The sequence below is a fragment of the Aulonocara stuartgranti genome (genome assembly GCF_965226115.1).
Source record: "Aulonocara stuartgranti genome assembly, chromosome: 18".
NCBI classification, from domain to species: domain Eukaryota; kingdom Metazoa; phylum Chordata; class Actinopteri; order Cichliformes; family Cichlidae; genus Aulonocara; species Aulonocara stuartgranti.
Genome location: NC_138954.1, coordinates 4191664 through 4212500, shown reverse-complemented (window position 1 = coordinate 4212500; position 20837 = coordinate 4191664). Strand labels below are relative to the sequence as shown.

Genomic DNA, 20837 nt, shown 5'->3' with positions numbered 1-20837 from the left:
TGGTCACAAAGGGACATTTTCTAAGTTGGTGTCGGCAAAAATGTGAAAACAAAGTATTCATACCAGGCGTTCACAAACCAGTGTGGGACCCACAGTTGGTACATCCAACCTTTATTCCGTTTGCCTGGTGTTGGATGGTTAAAGTTGCAGAACAGCTCAAAGGAATCGGTAAATGTAGCAATAAGTTCGAGACTAGGTGACCAAGGTGAGAGGGTAAATAGTTGAACACTGGGGGGAAAAAAACCCCCAAACAGTCATAGGAATGAAATTGGCTCTACCAGCTGTGCATGCTGGTGTGTTCATGTATCAGTATGTAAATGGCAAACTGCACGTTTGAGTAATAATCCAGGACTGCTCAATGTCACCACCTTGACGTGCTTATTTAAGGATGTTGGCATTAAACTTGTAGTGCCCTTGTGCTGTGCACTAATGCTCATGCAGCAATGCTAAGGCATGTGAGGTTGAGAAAATGAAAGAACAGCATTTTCTGTTTTGTGGTTGTTTTTTGGTTTTCCCTCAGTCATGCCTGTGACACTCATTTATCATGACTGATGAACTTCTCATTGGGAATGATAAACCTTTTGTTGTTGTTTTTTTACAAAGTGAATAGTTGCTGAAAGCATAAAGTCCAAATAAGTGACAAGTCTAATCTGGGTTTACATGAGCCATAATCCTGCAGCGTTTTGCCTTGTGGAGTGTAATTGTTGTTTGGTCCTATGAGAGTGGGAGGTTGAGATAAAGCAGTTCAGTTTCTCTTCTCTAGAAAGTCCTGATTTTTTTTTTTTCCTCTTACATTGTTTTGTGTTCAATCAGAAATGATTTAAATTATGTCCTCCAGTTAAATTCATTTTTATTCTCCTTTTATTCTCCTTTGGGTCATGCCTAAAATTCTTAAAGGGTCTAAATGGCCATGTTTGGGAGCGTCTTTGTAAAACTTCCTAAATAATTTCATAAAAAATATTTAGGAAATTATTTTCTAACTGTTCAAGACTCCAGCCTGTAAACTGTAATGAATTCTTTGGATATCCATTATCTTAAAAGTCACACATCATCATGTTTAGGTACCACATGTCCTTTACATCAAAAAGGATTTTAGAAATTCGTACGAGAAGACCGCAAAATAATGAACATGATTAAAATCTTCAAAGTGCCTCAGGTTCATTCGTAAGACATCAGGCATTCCCTGGTTGTTTGTAACCAGTTGGTCATGCTTGACCCCAGATAAGTAAAAAAGTGTTCACATTTAACTGAATTTCTATAATGGTGTTTGGAACACACAAGGATAAATATGTGTTTCAGAAGTTCAAATGTTTAAAACATTTTCAGAAGTGGTTTTTAGAACATAGTTGGACTAGCAGCTTTGCTTTACATCTCAATTACTCTGTCACTCCAGCACTACAATCAGAGAGAAATGCATGCATCTCTACTAACTTGTGATTATTCTGCTGTTTTCATTATTTCAAGTAATAATTTTTGAATTCAAATATAAGAAATAGGATTTGGTAAATGATTGCTTTAAATGTGCCAGAAAAATACATCTAAATCTGTTTTCTTGGCTCAGAATGAGCCAATGGAGGGGGGGGGGGTGTTCATACCACAAAGGTAGATCTTTTTGGGGGAAACAAAATTATAATATGTTCAATTAAGTTAACAAAATGTGTATATTAAAAAAAAACAACTTCATTACATTGTGTGTGTTGAATATTCCTTTGTTTATAGCCTTTTTTGAGGATGCCAAATTTGTAGGGGTTTGCAATTTTTGCATAGATCAGCCATGCAATGAAAAAACTTGATATATAAATCAGTGGCAGCTTCATTCTCTTCATTACTAAATGAAATGTTCTATGTTTTTTTTTTTTCTTTCTTTTTTTTTTTTTTTAACTTCAGATCTGGTGACTACATTTACAATCCCATGACATTGAATTGTAATAATTTCTGTTACTCATCAATAACCACATTAATGTTAGCTTTTGCCCTCATTGAACAATGTTATGGTAGCCCTTGTCATCAACTTAAATTATTAAAAAATAAATGACATTAACCTAATTAGACAGACACCATTTTGAAGAGATTACGTATGTGAGAAATTGGTGTTTACCGTGTTGAATGTAGCTTGACATGAGCCATGTCTGTCTGTGGTATGATTGACTTCAGCTTACATGTGTAAAATGGCTTCTTCAGTCTCTTTCTGCATAAACGCACAGCTTAACTCTCGCCTGTCTGTCCTACAGGTACATGGGTATCGGCCTCTCAGCTCAGGGTGTAAACATGAACAGACTCCCTGGTAAGTTGACATATTTTGTGCATTTGTTGCTGCTGTCTTTTGGTGTCTTTATCTGTTATATTCTACACTAGATATGTCTGGGATTTCTGTGGGTGTCATCTTGTCTGAACATAACTACTAGAGATTAGATTTGGATAAACTGGTTGGAGCCGTGACTGAGTCTGTTCATTGTGGTTGTTAGTTTGAGAAAAAAAAAGAAAAAAGAAAAACAAGTAATATAAAAAACACAATTCAGATCCTTACGTAGGCTTACTGGGAAATCTTCTATAAGGTCAACAAGGCTTTAACGTTTTAGTCAACCTGTTTTAGGATTATGTTGCTATACAAAGGCTTATAGAAAAATGAAATAAAATTGAAATTGGTTGCAACCAGCATGGAAAAATTGAAGCTAAGTTCATATGTTGAGAATTGATACCTGTCAGGACAAGCCAAAGGGTTTATATCCAGAGATCTCAGTAATGTGTTGTGTAGCTCTTGAGTGAGGAGCAAGGATGAATACTCTACTGAGCTTTTATGTATAGTTCAGGCCAAGGTGTTGTGTCGGCATATCGAAAGTGGCTAAATGAAGATTTCTCGTTAGTTTGCTCATAGTGGCCTAAAGCATCTTAACTTTGATGAAACTGCCAAAAAGGATGTCATAAGAAATAAGTCTGTTAACTAATTATTTAAAAGCTCATAAATTATACAAAAGCAGATATTACCAACATAAACACCAGCCTATGAATAAACACGATCAGTAGCTGAAATTTTTATTTTATATTTGTAATTATTTATTCATATAAATATATTTTTCCTGTGAGGCTGTGGAGGACATGTTGCCCCCCCCCCCCCCCCCCCTCGCTAACCTCACAGTTTTCTGCGAAGCACAGGCCTCTGGTGGGTGGAAAGTTTAAGATTATCACTGTGTAATCAGTATATCCTAAGGTGATGTTTGACCTTTGTCATGCTCCCTTCCAGTATTTTTTTTTTTCGTTGTCTGTTGATTACACAAGTGTTGTGCTTAAAAGCATTCTCAGTGTATGCACTCAATCATTAACTCGTATCCATGATTGTTGGAACAAGAACTTTTTTTTAAACACTTGTGCAATTAGGTGTAATAAAGTTGTTGTTTTGGATTTTTTTTGAGCTGCTTCAATGTTTTAGTGAAGTCAGAAACCAACACATGAGGTAGTGAATGTTGATGGTACAATAAAATGTCATGAATATCATCATTAATTGGACGCTGCAGACGTCAACCCTACGCTCCCCTGAGGTTATCAGGCCAAACAGGACCCCAGATACCCCACCACCAGTTTGAAAGCTGGACCCACCCAGGAGCTCCAGTCTCTTCACACAAAGATAACAGCAGGCCTAGTGCCAACCGCACAGTCTCAGCTGATGGATAGATGCTAATGAAAACTCAGTAATAGCTAGGTTTCATTTGACGTAGACGTGACGTCGACGTAACGCGCGAAATTTGACTGGCGGTCGGAAGTGAAAAAGATAAGCGCAAAATCACAGACAGACAGTACGCAAAATGCCTATGTCCTGTTGTGTTTACGGATGCTCCAGTAGGTCGACCAGAGAAACTGATAAACGGTATTTTAGGGTACCAAAAATAGCCCAACGAAGAGGAGAAAAATGGAAAATTCTAACCGAAAAACGTAGGAAAAAATGGATTTTAAATTTACGTTTACAGTCGGGAGGAGCAGAGTCTGCCAATGCCTGTGTCTGCAGCGACCACTTCGTCAGAGGTAATGTTATGTTTGCAAACGAACTTATTAGCATTAGGTTGTCGTTAAATTCTCGTTTACTTAGTACTTTTAAGTTAGTAGTCTAATATTGACTTGATTGGGACTATAGGCTGCCCAAGTGCTTTGGATGACGAAGAGTCGGAGGACTGGGCTCCGACGGTCAATCTCGGCTACGAACGAAAACCCAGATCGGAATCAGTTCTCAAACGAGAGAAAAGAATGAAGCTTAAGGCAGAACAGCATCGATGTGCAGAGGCGATTTTGGATATGCAACAGACGGCTGAGAGCCCGGATTTGAGCCTAGTGACAGTGGAGAACAGGCTACTAACCCTGCCATACAATTGCAATGAGCTGCAATCACTTCTCCATCCTCCTTTGCAATTACCCAAGTCTTCAGAGGTGTCTCGTTAGACCGCTGAGAATGGTTTACCTTGAAACAAACAACTGTCACTCTAACGAAGTCCTAAGGATGTGGCATGTTTGTTGACGTTAAAGCCGCTACCGCTAACTGTTAGCGTGTTTAAGATAAAGCAATATAAGAACAAACACTCACCCTTGCAAACACCAAACTGTATCCATCACGGAGACGTTTTGTTCCAAGGTTGTGGACCCACCCGCTGACAAAAAAATTGTACGCCTCCAGACTCTTGAAAGCTTTCATTTGCTGCCTAGTGTAGTAAGAAGTCTGGAGGACCAAGTAGTTGGTGATATCCACAGCCTCGATAGTAGGCAAATCCTTTACTTCTGTGGTGTATTCGGACATTTTCAAAGAATACGGATCACGTCCGATATATTTTTTAACTATCTGTTTATATCTCTCCCGAGAAACAGGGTCTAAAGTTGCACAATAGCTGCTCTCCTGACTCTCCACAGTGTCCTCCATGTTTACTTCCGCCCTCCACTCAAAAATCGCGCTGCCTCCGCACGTCATCAGAACCACGTGACCGCAACCCAACTATTGTGAAGAACTGATGCCAGAGTGCTGCTGAGTTGAGTACTGTCCTGCAGTGATGACTGTGGAAACGGCAGGATTAATCCTGCTGCTCGACAGTAACTCACTGGATCCTGCCACATGGTTTCTAATGTTAAAACAGCCCCAAAGTCCTGTGTGCTGCAGCAAAGGCTGCATCCCCTTAAGTCTCCCTGAGAAACAAGTACTGTGCAAACACAGAGTACTCCAGGTTTTAATACACACAGGTATTCTGTTCACATTAAACCTTTGCTCATCAGTAATTTTCTTTCTTCCATTTTATGCTCAATACAAAAAAATATTTATTTTCAGTGAAATAAGGGGCATCACATCAAAAATGGCCTGCAGTCTGCAGAAGGTTAAACAAAACAAAGAATTGAAGGTTAAAAATGCCACACAAAAATCTCCCAATTCTGGGAGTACATCCAGTTTTCTGGAAGAAACTGAATGAGCTATGTCTTTCTGCAGTCAGCATGAAAGCAACAGCAAGCTGTTCCACTGATTGAGAATACCGATTCCCCAGGTTCAGTTCTCATAGTGTCCTTGAGCAAGGCATTGAATCTTGCAGGTTTGTGCTTGCTGGCTCACGGTACAGGGCTGTGGGTGAAGGTGTGGACACATACATCTGCCTTTTTTCTGTTTTAAGTGAGGATATTTCAGCTCTACTGCTCTCAGCACTGTGTGATTCTTGATCCAGGTCATGATATTACACCAGCGTTTACTGAAGCGTTGGAATTATGACGTCACATGTCTATTTTTAGACTTAACATGCGAATTTCTGGCCTAATAAAGTTTGGTGATAGGGAAATGTCTGTAAATACTCACAAATGTTAGAGTTGGGTTTAACTTTCAGCAGATACGAAACAGCTTGGTCCAGCTATTTTGTTGTTTGACAGCTTTTATTTCATGTCTTATTTGAGGAAATCTAATAATTAGATTAAAAAAGAAAAGAGTCAGCACTCAGAGAATCCCACTTGAAATCTGGGAGAACGCTGCCAAAGCAAAGATGAAAATCCTTTTATGACCATATTTTAGGGCATGTATTTAAATCAGACTTTACTGATGATTCTACACGTGTGACCATTAATATTGAAGTGTAATTTAAATAACACTTCGTAAATATGTTCCCAGAGGGATTTTAAGATTGCTGCTGAGTGGCAAGATTACTTCATAAAGGTTTTGACGCTGCCTCTCCGGTTTAATCACACTGCGTTCGAACCATTTTGGCGGCCTGCTCACAGCACTGTTGTCCTCCTCAGTAGCGTAGCTTTTGGTGTGATTTGTCACAAAACAAATTTTGAAAACATTATGTTGTGTTTTTTGATCTCCCGTGTCATCAGTGCCAGTATGCTTCTAGTTCAGTCATATTTACAATACTTATAGGGGCCACATTGTACTTCTGACCCTAGAGCTGAGTAATTTAAACTGACGTATTGCTTTAGGTTTTCTAAAAACAAATAAATAAGTAAATAAATACTGACGTGTAGCACATGTAGGAGGAGCTCACTGTTTGTAACGCTGGCCCTTGGTGACAAGTAAAAGCTACAACATGTGAGGAGGTGTGTGTAAAGTTGTGTATAGGCTTTGCCTATAACTAACCCACAACTGTGTTCAACCATAAGAAGTTTCTCTGTGTGAATAATCAGCTGCAAAGTATATCATTATTTTACAGCACTGTACCTTTTAATGTGGGTTTGTAGGAATATTCATATTGTGAGACTGACCATTATCATTCAGCCCTCCTATGGGCTGTGTGTGTCTGTCCGTGTTTGTCTTTGTGTTTCTGTGTTGAGTCTGAGATTCAAACAATTGCTGCGTTTTAACACTTTTTCACCTCATGTTCTCACACTTTTCATTTGCATCGCTGCAGGTTGGGACAAGCACTCTTATGGTTACCATGGAGATGACGGCCACTCCTTCTGCTCGTCTGGCACCGGGCAACCTTATGGACCCACGTTTACAACAGGCGATGTGATTGGCTGCTGTGTTAACCTCATCAACAACACCTGCTTCTACACAAAGAATGGCCACAGCCTAGGTACAGAAAATAATACCCAATAATGCTGCCATGCAGTGGTCTGTGTATTAAGTTGCAGAAGGACTGCAGTGTTTCCAATATATTTTTTATCAATGTTTAAACAGAGATGGCATTTCTCTCAATAAGAGAGAGATGAGTAACAGTTTTGTTTTTTTAAATAAATAGTTGGCAATCGCGCTTGTCCACTATATTTTTCCCACTGCTTGCCCACTTGTGTTTTGAAAGTTCAAGTGCTGCTAACCAGTTAGCTCCAGCTCTTCCTGTCTTATCTTTCCCCTAATGGCTGGCTCACTGGCCAGGTTTTTGTTGGACTGTAATATTATTCCCCTCCTTCCCCAAAAGGATCTCAGCCTGCAGCACCTTGAACTGCAGCTTTTGAAAGTAGTCTTGCTTCTGTCCTGTCGCGCTACTGTAAGCTGGATGGTTACTCTGACCAGAAGCTGCGGTAGATGGAGGATTGGCTCACTTATGTCCCTTTTATACCCCGCTCACCAAAGCTTTGTAGTTGGAGACTTCCAAAGGAACTTTGATTACATTTGTGTAGTTATTTATTTCTCACAAAGGGATTGGAAAATTTAATATTTTCTGAGGAGAAACTTTGCCATGATGTAAGCTCATTTTACAAACACGGCTGTAATAGTTTCACAGAAATTGTTACTGAGCCAAACACAAAACAAGAGGCCACTGCAGCAAGTCCAGCTTGTGATATATTGCTTTTTTTTTTTTTTTTTTTTAAGTTTTGCATGTTTCTATGAATTGTCTTGTTGTTGTTGTTGTTGTTGTTTTAAATAATCATTCTTTGTTAATTAAATGTCTCTGATGTTTTTTGCTCTTTTTTTTGTTTTAAATTATTTTTTCCACTTTACTGCACAGCAAAGAAATGTTACAAAGCTCGATAGTAAAAGCAATGTAAACATATATTTATATGTATGTATGTTCTTCATAATATAAGCATCCAGCAAATCTGTCAAAAAGCTTTTAATGTGAAGGCTTTGCAATACTTTGTATAATTTAAAAATTACATCAAATTTGTATTTTTTAGATAATGCTTTAGTGATAATTTCCTTCATGATTAGAAGACCGGGTTCACAGTTAAATCTGTTGGGGAGACGGTCTTTCTCGCTTATGTGACATTTATGAACTGCAGCAAGATGACCGTAACCAGATTACCTCAGCACATGTAAACACACGAACTGTGGCCTCACGCTGTGTGCAGAAATGGAAAGTACTCTTGTTCTTCATGCTGACTGTTTCTCTCTTCCTCTGCAGGTATTGCCTTCACAGACCTACCAGTAAGTACTGAGATTTTCTTCACTCTTTGTTGTAAAGTAATCTTTTCCATAATTAGCACAGCTGTAGGAGATGATGCTATTTATGGAAATTAAATGTGTCATTTCCTGCAGAATGTCCACTGCAGTCAAAATGTTTAATCATGCAAAATGGATTAGAGGCTGGAAAACTCGGGAGCTCCGAACACACCGTCAGCTTTTCTCAAACACTGTCAAACTGGAAGGCCTTTCTTCTTCTGTCACATCTGTAGTGATTGTGGTGTCTGTGTAACCTTTGGCTAAAGTTTCTTTGGCTTTATCCAACCATAAACAGACACTTGAGTGTTCTCTATTAAGAATTTATTATGTGTTTAAAGCAAATGAAGTGTACTTTCTGTATTTACGTTATGAAGTTCAGAGGTTCACATTTATTAGGAGGCTTTAACTCAAAATTGTCAGGTGTTTGACACAGTAAACTGCTTTATATAACACTTTTTGTACTATGGTTTCATTTATTTTTCCACAAATGGATGAACAGAGTTACATTAGTAAAGCATCTAGTGCAGGTTGTAGGCCTTGAAATGTGGGGGAGAAAAGTAGAACGTAGAAAAATTGAAAAACGGCAAAACAAAGCACAGTTTTTAAAAAATTATATAAATTGATATTAGCAGGAATATCTTTACTGTGTATAAAATGCTTCTTATGTGGCACTGATTTCATTATCTAATTATTTTATTGGTTGGACCAATAAAATTAAATGGAAGACTCCTAAATTTAAATCTCAGGGACGTCTCTCAAAGTAGAAAGAAGCTTTTTAAAACAAAGTCAGCAAACTTTATAAGCTGTGTTTTTTGTTTGTTTGTTTTTTGTTTTTTTTTCCCTCACAGAGTTCACTCCTGGTGACAGTTAATTTGATAATGCTTCAAAGTAGCTGCTTAATAAATGTCTGAAGAAAGTATTTATAAAAATAAAAAAATGTTTCTTTTAAGCTGCTGTAAACTTGCTGTTTGATCCAGATCTTCCATCAGAGTCATGTTGACACATTTTCCACTTTCATTTAGTGGGGAAAACAGCTTGAAAGTTTAAAAACTATTTACAGTGTATGAGCCAAATGCTCATGCTTCTTTTTTGTTTTAAAGGGGGTTTGTTTTTGTTTTTTTTCTACTATTTGCTGTGTATTGTGTCAGACAGAGGAGATAACTGTAATATTGCCATCTCAGGCACACAGCTGTGAGCACAGAAGCCCCAACCTCCTGCTGTTTAAAACTTCCGTTTGTAAGCAGCAGCGAACCACAAATGGTTTGCCCCAAAGGGGGAGGAGCTAAAATGTTTTGTTGCTTTTGTTTTGTTTGTTTTGCCTAAGGAGCTGCACCAAGAACGTCCAACAGTATGGAGCTAGACTTGAGAATAATGGCCTACTTTTTCAAATGGAACCAGAGTTTTGAGTACTCCTTTGTTTCTTAACAAGGCGACACGGTCAGCTCCTATTCTTCGTTATGTGAACGACTCCCACACCCACTGGGTCTTGATTCCAGTGGGATTCATGCATACGTTACCAAAGTTGGGATGTTTAGGGAGACACTTGTTGCTTGGTTGGTAGCAAATGAAAACGGATGCCGGCTGTTATTGAGAGTCTTAGCTAAAACAATAATCCATTGAGCAGCCAAACAGACTTGGATGTGAGCCAGACATTCATGTTCCTCCAGAGCTGTGCAGTGAAGTGCGTCACCTCGACGCAGCTGACCTTTCTGGTTATTGAACCATGACAAAGACAACTGTGAGAGACACACACAGCTTTGTACTGCTGTTCTTATGTGGGCTGTTATCAGCGGTGTTATTCCCAACTCCTAGCCTAAATCTAACTCTAAAAAAGTTTAGTGTTTTGTAAAGTTTTTGTTGTTTGTCTTTCTTTTTTTTTACATTTTGGTATTTCGGTATTAATTTATTTTAAGGACACTTGCAGCCATCCAAACACAACACGGTGAATGTGCCTTTCCACCAGTCACCACTGCCTCTGATTAAACCAGAGCTCTGGTGATTGGTAGAATAGTAGAACAATACATCCAGATATGCAAATCTTAAGTGTTTTTCATTTAGCTCTGTCTGATTACTGTCTGTCAAATCAGGGATTTATATTAAAAAAAAAAAACAAAAAACAAACTTTTTAAAACAGTCTTTGTTGCAAAGTCAGCAAACCTTTCAGTGGCTTTTTATCACAGATTCTGTACTTGCAGTTTTTATGGCTGTGTGATAAGTGAAATTTAACTCTGGTGCTGCTTCAAAATAAGTGCCCAGAGACATTTTAAAATGCCAGCTGAGTGAGACTTGTTTCTGGAAAGGCTTTGGCTGTAGTAATTGAGCTTCATTGCTTTCAGTGCTCCCGTACTTTCTACTTTTTATTCACCAGTACTCATGTATAGTGCTGTTGCTCATTAAATCATAATCAGAAATCATACAACAATTTGGATTATGTCGTGTTGGAGTGTAGAGTCCTCCTTGTTTAACATCAGTAGTTTTCCAAAACTGTGTATTAGGGAGCTGCACTGTTAGCACGTGGGATTGCTGTTTCCTTGGTCTGAAAAACAAATGAGGTTTTTAATGAAGTTACAGGTAACAACAGGAATAAGCTGAAAAATAAAATGAGAACTGCTGTTTAGTTTGGGTAGTATATTGGTAGATGTTGCCATAAGATATGCTCCATAGCATCAAATGAGTATTGAACAGCAGTCAAAGATGATCGGCAGAAAATAAACACAGCAACCTTTCAATGACCGAACCCAGTTATATTATAATTAAATCATATTAATTGTTCCCCTTCACAGTTCAATATGCTTCAAATTGTAAGACAAAGAGTACCCACCAGTATTCCTTTATTATTTATGTCTTCAGTTGAAATGAATTTGCTCTAGGCTGAGTGCAGTACGTGGGACAGAGTCGATAAACAGGACTATGAAGTACTAGTAATGTATTGGAGGACAAACTAAAATAAAAATCATAAAATGAAGTGAAATGCACAATAATCAAAAAGATCTTTGCTGGGTTGTTGACTGACAGAACATTTTTTTTAGTTCTGTCTATAAAGCAAAATTAATCAAAAGTCAAGTATTTGGAAGTGTCATCAATTCTGATGAAGTCAGTTCAGCAATCAGCTGATAGTCATATTATGGTCAGTGAGTGCGATAAGGCGCCCCCCCCCCCCCCCTTTTTTTTTTTTTAAACGACGCTGTGAAAACAGGCTGAGCTCTCTGTTCAGAAGATGCACTGTCAGCATCCTACCACATATGAGCTTTGTCAGCTACTAAAATCACATTTTAAGGCGTAATTGCAGACAAAAGCTTATTTCCTGAGATTTTCCGTTTTCCTGTTTTTACCCTTCATTGTTTCTTCCTGTTTTGATTAATTGTCCAGATTGCATTCCAGACTCCGTTTCCTCTATCACTCTTACCTCTCTTTATCGCTCCCTGCTGCAGCCTAACTTGTACCCGACCGTGGGCCTTCAGACTCCAGGGGAGGTGGTGGATGCAAACTTCGGGCAGCACCCATTCGTGTTTGACATTGAAGACTACATGAGAGAATGGAGGACAAAAATTCAGGCCCAGATTGACCGCTTCCCCATCGGAGAGCGCGAGGGCGAGTGGCAGTCCATGATCCAGAAGTAAGAGAGTTAGAAGGCTCAAATTATTTGCATGTAGTTTAAGCTAAGTACATTTATTTTATTTTTTTTTTAACTGTGGAATATTAGACTTGCCATGCTTTGTTCACTTATGTCTGCCCAGTGATAAGGTGCCACGAGGATGACTTCTTAGGTTAAGAATAACCTAGAAATTGACTTCAGTCTGCTTCCCTCAGGAAAAAAAAATAGCTGCGAAAATTGTGGAAAACGAACTTTGCAGGAAATGAAAGATTTTGATATGTCCATTTTTAAAAAGCTGTTTTTTATTTTATTTTTTTATTTTGTATTTTGTATTTTTTCAGCCAGATGGTCTCCAAATAGATGTCCCTATTATGATTTCAGAAGTTTAAGTACAAGTAGGAGAAGTGAAAAGTTAATCTGTGGATATGTTTCCTATACCAAAGCTTTATCCATGTGATGTTACCACCACGTGGCTCCTAACGTGTGAGTGAGCCATGCTGAATGTTCCTGACATCTTCCACACATGAGAGCAAAAGGGGACTAACCTGACCTATTTAAGGCTCATGAGGAACAGTGTTATAATGTTCAGTTTCTTTGTTGTACACGATTGTCAAATCTCAAATTTTATCTGCAAATTTAACAATTTTATCAGGATACAGAATAGCAAGTCTTAATCAACAAATTTAATATCTGATACAAGTGATGATTTTATAGCCCACTGAAATAAAGACCATTTTGTTTAGCACAATCTTACTGGTTTGCTTATTAAAATCCATACATGCTTATGAATGTGTGGATTAAAGGACTTTCATGGTTAAGTACATTTATGTACAGATTTGACATCATATTTGGCACTTTAACTCTCACTTCTGCTTAACTGCTTGATGTAATGTGGCAGAGCTAGTTGTAGCAGACATGGAAAACCACACGGAGAGTTATTACCATCATTACTCCACATTTCACAGCTGATTGGATTTTAACTAGACCATAAATGGTTGAAAGTGCTGGTTGTTTCAGTAGTACCAGCGGCATATTGACCAGATGGAGGAAAAGGGAGTACTTGACTTTGTGACCTCAAGGTATTCTTCTGCATAAAACCAGCTGCCTGCTTCTCCTAAGTTAACGCCTTTGCAGGGTCTAAGTACTGGCTATTTTTATGCACTTAAACACACACTGTTACACACTGTTGTTTCACAGATAAAGTTAATAAATAAATAAATGTTGTAACATAAAACAACTCTTACTTCTGTTTTCCTGTTCAGCTAGCGATGTTGGTGTGGGTGCATGAATTACTTGTTCTAAGTATAAAGTTCCTCTTGGTTCAAATGGGTGTGAAAGTGTGTGTTTTACAAGTTGTATAGTCGCAGTTAACTGCTTATCTACTGACAGAGTTATGGTGACTGCAGTAGGTCTCACACGGTGTTCATGTCACACAGACACACACTCAGGCTTGTTATCTGACTGTTTTAGCAGTACAATCATTTACTAATTCATGCTTACATGAACAGGAGACAGCTGACCAGAAATTTACATTCATGTTGGATCCAGAGCTTTTGATCAGTTATTGTAGACTGAACAGTGTTCATCTTGTATTGGCTAAATGAAAAAGTCTTAGAAGGATGCTGTAGGTGACAGGACTACTACTAACATGAAGAGCATCAAGGCCCAGATGGATTGTTCCTCATCGAAGAGCTGGAGCTGTGATTCAGAAGGGAAAGATGCAGGGCTTGGTTTCCCTTCAAGCTGTGGCCTGGCAGGATTAGCTCTCTGTTGCTATGATTACTTGTCCTGAATGGATTTAAACTCCATTTGATGGGGATTGGAGTTGGGGGTTGTTGAATTCTCTACTAGTCTTTAACAGGGTGGGAGTGAATAAAGGGACTTATTGCCTTTATCCAGATGTCACCTCACAGGCAGGAATAGAACCAAGAAGTTTCTGATCTTACACCAGTGCAGTGTATTGTCTCTGTGGAACAATGGTAGCATGATGATCAGCCGGTGAGAGTGGCATTATCTCGTCATATAACGGCCTGAAGCATGAAGTTTGGTTTAGCTCTGCTGCACTGAGGGAACTCGTCATCGACATAGTAATGGGGTGTTTGGGTTTAGCCGTGCCTCTAATTTGATTAATGAAAAGTCAGACACATACACTCAAAAAACATACCATGCTCATATTCATCTGCATATTTTTATTCTTGAACTCTGCCAGAGTAGCTTTGCATTATTCACATTTCAAAATAATCCTTATGTATATTATCCTGGTCCTTGCGGTAGCACCTGGAAACTTTCTATTGTCTGCCCTGGATAAACAGAATTTGAGCAGTAGCTGAGCGTGGCTTCTGTGCCTCAGATGAGCACATAAGGATGTCCCCCGCGGGTTACCTTTAAAGGGTCATTCTGGCTAATAAGACTTAAGTGTTTGTAATTTCAAGTTAGTCTTTCAGGTTTGTGGACAAAAGGATCATTTTATTTCCTAGGCTGAGTTATTAACTTGGTGAGCAAAATTGTGACATAATAGAAAGAACGGATCAGAGAAAGCTACACAAATGAGACCAGCGTAGAGTTGAAGTTGTGTCTTGACAGTGAAAACGACAAAACAAACTCAACTTTAGTTTTGTATATAGTAGCTGTTTCAGCTTGAGACTGTCAGCAGACTCTGTTATGCTATTGCTGTGGTCCAAGTTCTGAAATACAAGCAGTTCAAGAGAAATTTGTGTGTAGTGGTGCTGTAGAAATTTGGGTGTAATCAGGCCAAAAATAAAACCTGCTTTATCTCACTTGTTGTGGTACATCCCTGTTCAAAATCAACTCAGTCGAACCAGTTTTTTTTTTTTCTGTCCTGACAGAAAAGTTCAATTAATGTTACTTCTGCTGAGGCAACATTAACAAATAATGAAAGCAATAAAAACAATAAAAGCAGTGCTATTGTAGAAAATCTGCTTCTGCTTTGTCTGATCAGTGTATTTTGGTTTTTGTTGTCTCATCAGGATGGTGGCTTCTTACCTGGTGCACCACAGCTATTGCGCCACAGCTGAAGCCTTCGCCAAATCCACCGATCAGGCCGTGCATGAGGAGCTGGCCTCCATCAAAAACCGGCAGAGTGAGTGCTCCTATATTTCTATATCTATTTCTTACTCCCCATTTTTAAAGTTGACACTGTGCTGTTTTTGTAGATTTAAAAATCATAAAGGAAACAAAGTGGTTGGTATGGTTTCTCTCTGCGAGACGCAGTCAGCCAGCATATGTTGATTTCTAATACTCTACAGTATACAGTTCTTGAATTTAAACATCAGTGTATATGATATACACATTTTCCCCATACAAACTGTACTTGAACAGGAGCCTGATCATCAGAAACCATAAGGGAGAAGTGACACAGTAACATTGGGTCGTTATAGGGCTTTTCTTTTTTGTTTTGTTTTTTTCAAAGATGCAACAATGTATCTGAGTGCAACTACAGGCAGAGTAAAGCTAATGGAGCCCATCATAAAAAAGATGTTGGGATGACCCTCCCTTCTTACTGGAGGTGGAGGTTGTTAACGGTAGCATTCAAAACCTTCATGTGTGATTTCACTGTTGGTTTGTAGAGATCCAGAAGCTGGTGTTGTCGGGTAGAATGGGTGAAGCCATTGAGACCACCCAGCAGCTGTACCCCAACCTCTTGGAGAGGAACCCAGACCTTCTCTTCATGCTCAAGTAAGAACATGGTTGTATATAAAATGTATGTTTTACATGTTACACTTGTTTTATTTGTTTTATTTAGATGGATAACATTATTGGAAAAGTTAACAAAGCCATAATCTAAACCCTTTTATCTGTCACGCACCCTCACACAGCCTCACTATAGACAGTGAGTTATTCAATAATTATATTTAAAGGAAAGGGGATAAGATATCCCTTAAGATACGATAAGATTTCCTGCATTGCTTTGAAAATGGCTTCGCTCACTGCCCAACTTGGATGGAATCAAAGATTCTGCCCTTGTTTTAATTCTCTAAGCTGAACGACTACTCTCTTTCACATATGTAGCTCTATACTTAAATACCAAGTTAAGTACTTTTTTAAAATTTGTCCTCCTGTCTTTACATCCCTTTCTTTATTTCCTCTATTTCCATCTGTTGTTGCTCTGTGTGCTTTTTCACCTTATTCCACCTCTTTATTTTCATACCATCCTTCCTAACCCTTCTGTTTTCCCCCCTTTTAATCTTTCCTCACCTCTTTCCATCTTTCCCCAGGGTGAGACAGTTCATAGAGATGGTGAACGGGACAGACAGCGAGGTGAGATGTCTGGGAGGTCGCAGCCCAAAGTCTCAGGACAGTTACCCCGGGTCACCCCGGCCCTTCAGCAGCCCCAGCCACAAAGCCAGCAGCTCCCAGCCCTACCTCACAGGTGCAGTCCAACATTATTCACATCATCCACAGTGTGAAAACTTCACTTATCTTTGGGGGGAAAAGAGGCCAGAGGCAAATAAAAGGGGAAAAAAATATTTCTTTCTTTCCCTGACCTGAGCACAAATATACATCAGCTTACAGACACCATCTCTACACCCATGTTTGAATCTGTGTCTGCAGCACAAACTAAAGCCCACCACATTTTTTTCATCTTGAATGACACAGATGTTCCTCTAAAAGCAAGGTGCAACAAAAATACAAAACAGTGTTTATATTACTATTTAATAGAAAAGAGTGGATCTCCTGAACCAGTTGTGAGTTGCTCTGCCGTACCTGGAGACCAGCTGATCACTTTCAGCTGTATCTCATTAGCATGTGTGGCAACTGACTTGTCTCTTCAGGAGCGTTAACTACACATTGCCGTGGTGTGATTGTTTCTTATGCCCTTTAAGCATCTGAAGCAGCATAAATACCTCATTGATTTTTCAATGAAATAAAATGGGATGGGTAACAGGCTGTGAATGCATTTCTCTTCTTTGTAATGGTGAAGCCAATAAACTGCCAGTGAAGCCTTTTTCTCCCTCTCTCCCTTTTTCTTCTTTTTTTAGTTGCAGTAATAAATGTTAAATATTTATAATTTATTGACTCCAACTCAACACATTCTGCTCACATTTGCCGGCAGCATTTGTGCAAAGCACACAATAAAAAACTGAACAAATGACTATTAAGTTAGTTAGTGCTGTGGAGCTCTTTAATGACAAGATAAGGGGGGAAATACTATATAAAATTAGACTATTGGCTTTCTGTTTTTGTTTTTTACAGCTTTGTCCTGTCACTTTATATTGTGACTTGTTAGAGAGAGTGATACAAGATCATGTAAACTTTTGCTATTGTGGAGAAGATGTTTCACAATTAAAAAAACTGTAGTTTAATGTGAGTGTCAATTCTATAAATGCTATAAACAGTTTAGCGCAACTTATCCATAGATAAGATAAGGAAGGAGTGATGAATGATTTAAATGTATGCACACACACACACACACACACACACACACACACACACACACACACACACACACACACACACACACACACACAGAGTAGATCTAAATTTTCAGATCAGAGCATTAGGATTTTTCAGTCATTGTTTGTTTCGTTATTATTCAACAAAACATCTTATTTGTTGCTTTGTTTTGTCATTCTTCTGTATGTTTTAAATACAGTTATTGTAGTTTTGTATATGTAATGTATTTTCATAAAAGTGAATTACTGTCATTTGTTATGCATGTAAAAACCAAACTATGGGTAGTGGTTGGAAATCAGCTGCGAGCGAGCACATCAGAATGGATGCGTTACTTCTATTGTGTTTAGTAATTGGAGTTTTGTCTGTCACTTTAAGAACATTTGAAATCATTTCAAATATGTCAAACTTATTTGCAGGGTTTGACAGCAACTGCTGTAATGGTGTGACGTCTAATAAGAGCCACAGCTCCTCCCCTCACAGTCATAAGCCCTGCCCCCCGGGCTCTGGCTCCACTCTCCCAGCATCCGACATCAGCCTCAATGGGAGTCGCAGCCAACAGCCGATAACCAGGTATGGAAACAAAGCACTCACACAGCAGTAAAAGCTGGAGGCGTTTATTTGGTTTTGAGTTTTTTTTAACTAGCATATCTTTACAATTTGACTTTAAAAGATGTAAATTTCATCATGTGACCTTAACTTTTCCTCCATCCCCCCCAAATTATTTTCATCTAAACTAGTTAACAGTAAATTTAGACTTTTAATCAAAATAAGCCAGCATCACTTTATAACAATCATTTATCCATTTTCTTATTCACAGTTGAACAATTATGAATTCATTATTAAACCATGTAGTGGGACACATTACATCAGTATGCAATATAATTATGTATTTGTTAATTTCCAAATGTTATTGTCATTAGTGAGTCTGTCCTCGTTCTCAGGGGTTCAAGTACTGCTGTTAGGTCAAAGCTGCCGGCGTCTCAGAGGTATACGTAAAGCGTCTGTTGGTCCTGTGAGCCACGTGTCATGGCATCCAAACCACAACCTTTTACTAAGGCTAGCCTGACGCCTAGTAATATGAAACTAAACTGCATGTGAAACTAAACAAACTACAGTTTTCACATTCACTCCTCCGCCTGCTTGCTCACAAAATCTTTAAGACAAGAACTATAAAAATCAAATTTTACAAGGGCTTCAAAATATTTAGATGTACTAAAATATTTATTCAGTATTTATTTAACCATTGTTGTTAAACATTATCTGCCCACATAATGTTCATAGATGGTTCAAACTAGACATTAAAATGAATATAATGAATAAGTAATTTGGTAAGTAATTGTCTTAGTAATTTGGTTTCCAGCTTTCATTGAGGAGAAATTTCTTCCCTTGAACTTTCTGTGACGTGATTGGATAATTTACCAGATTCAACAATCTATCAGAAACATGTGCCTTTACACTTCAGACAGTTATTTTTATTGATGCTGGTTACTATTTGTCATTTTTGGTTATGGTTATTGGTTATTTTTAATATTCTACGCTCCACTCAACAGACAGGAGTTGTTTGTTACCTCCTTGTCGAACTAATCTAATGCAGAGGACAGGGCAGTGTAGACTAATGGCGGCACGAAATTCACTTCCACAGTTTTTGAACTTGGGAATAAACCCAACAACTTAGATAGGTCTAGGTCTGAGACGTTTTATGTGATGAGGATGTTGGTCCCTAGGGATAGGAGTTACTTTAAAAAAGTAAAAATGAGCTATTGTGAATCCTATAGATGTTTAATGTAGCGCTGTTAGTATTAAATAGAAGCTGTGCTGGCAGTGATTTTAAATCTGAGCAGTATAATATTAGTGCCTCCAGTGGTGTGTTAATGCATTCACTTGGCAAGCAAAAGGTTGCTGGTTGGATTCCAGCCAAAAGTAGCTTCTACAAATCCAAACAGTATCCACCTGTAGAAGCTGCTGACAGTTTCTTGTGTCTTCTCTCAGTAATGATGTGGATATGGAGGTCGATCACTTCACCAACGGAGTGACAGAATCGTCTTCCAATGGTTTTCTCAACGGCACCTCCAAACACACCACGGAGCCTGACGACTGTGACGCAGACATGGGTGAGCAGAGCGTGTGGAGACATAAGAAACTTGATCTGAGACTTTGGATGTTGCGTTATCTAGCAGCTTCTTTCTAGCAGCCTTTTTCTTCTTCAAGATGTCATGCACACATTGTGCGTGTCACGCAGCCTTAAAAACACTTTTCTTTTCATTTTGAATTGACTCTACAGAGGTGGAGTCGGCACAGTCTAAGAGGCAGCTGTGCGGCGGAAGCCAGGCAGCCATCGAGAGAATGATCCATTTTGGCAGGGAGCTCCAGAGCATGAGTGAACACCTCCGCCGTGAGTGCGGCAAGAACTCTGCTAACAAAAAGATGCTCAAGGTAACACAGGAATCTCTGTTATTTACTTGGTTTATATTGTTTGTTTTTGTGGGGTCTGTTCACCTTTTGTGTTTGTATTTCAGGCATTTACAGTTGACTTCAATCATTTAAGCCATTTTCTTCACATAAAAAATATGCCTGCCTTTGTACTGTATATTTATAAAAGCTTCAGATGTTATCTGTTTGTACTAGCTCCCAGTAAAATGCCAAAATGAGCCAGGTTCAAATCAAAGGCAGTGTAAAGGGGTGCTCATGTTCTAAAATTCTGGTCTCATTTAGAGCAAATTGATGGTGAAGGTGTTCGACTTTGGCAGGTACCTACATTGATGATCCTAGCATATGAGCATTCAGTCTGTTTTTCAGTGACATCTCGTTCCAGTTAAACAAATTGTGACAGCAACAATAGTTGCCAGAAAACTGCCTCAGTGGAAGGATTAAAAAGCAAATGTCATAGATGGGATTGAGGTTTTGTCATTTAAAATCCGAGATAACGGGGCTCATTTTCAATCTCTCCAAAAGGATGTCTATACTAATGACCTCAAATGTTCAGTATTAACATTATTTTATTTCATTTTTTTAAGGGAAGAAAGTATAGCTCAAAAACAGATTTTGTGACCTCTGCAGTCAGTCATGATGTAATATATTTGTTTTAAAATGTACAGTCAGTTCAGTTGTCTTAAAGGAACAGGTCAAACTGTGGGAAAATTCTGTTTGAGCTGAAATGCTAACACAAAGAATGTTCAGCTACAGCATGTTGTAACAAAGCAGGTGAAATGAAGTGATGGGCTGTGGTGTGATCACTTTCTGCTCTCCCGTCTTCTGCTGCAGGACGCATTCAGCCTGCTGGCCTACTCGGACCCGTGGAACAGCCCAGTCGGATACCAGCTGGACGCCATTCAGAGAGAGCCGGTCTGCTCCACTCTCAACAGTGCAATATTAGGTGGGTCAGCCATGAGCAGTGCATGATCCAGTCTACAGTTTTCAGTTAGCATTTTGGATGTAGGAGGATAAAAGAGATTGATGGGGACTGTGGGTAACCCAAATCTCAAAAAGAAGCAAAAA

General features: G+C 38.8%; 1 protein-coding gene across 1 annotated transcript in view; it reads left to right on the top strand.

Annotated features, from left to right (window-relative positions):
- Nucleotides 1–20837, top strand: part of ranbp9 (RAN binding protein 9) — a 30532-nt gene that overhangs the window by 5409 nt on the left and 4286 nt on the right. The window contains exons 3-13 of the mRNA XM_082513684.1: nt 2232–2284; nt 6858–7025; nt 8295–8317; nt 11764–11948; nt 14915–15027; nt 15515–15623; nt 16163–16317; nt 17759–17912; nt 19332–19453; nt 19624–19775; nt 20604–20715. Coding sequence (XP_082369810.1) covers nt 2232–2284; nt 6858–7025; nt 8295–8317; nt 11764–11948; nt 14915–15027; nt 15515–15623; nt 16163–16317; nt 17759–17912; nt 19332–19453; nt 19624–19775; nt 20604–20715 — 1346 coding nt within the window. The remainder of the gene's footprint in view (nt 1–2231; nt 2285–6857; nt 7026–8294; nt 8318–11763; nt 11949–14914; nt 15028–15514; nt 15624–16162; nt 16318–17758; nt 17913–19331; nt 19454–19623; nt 19776–20603; nt 20716–20837) is intronic.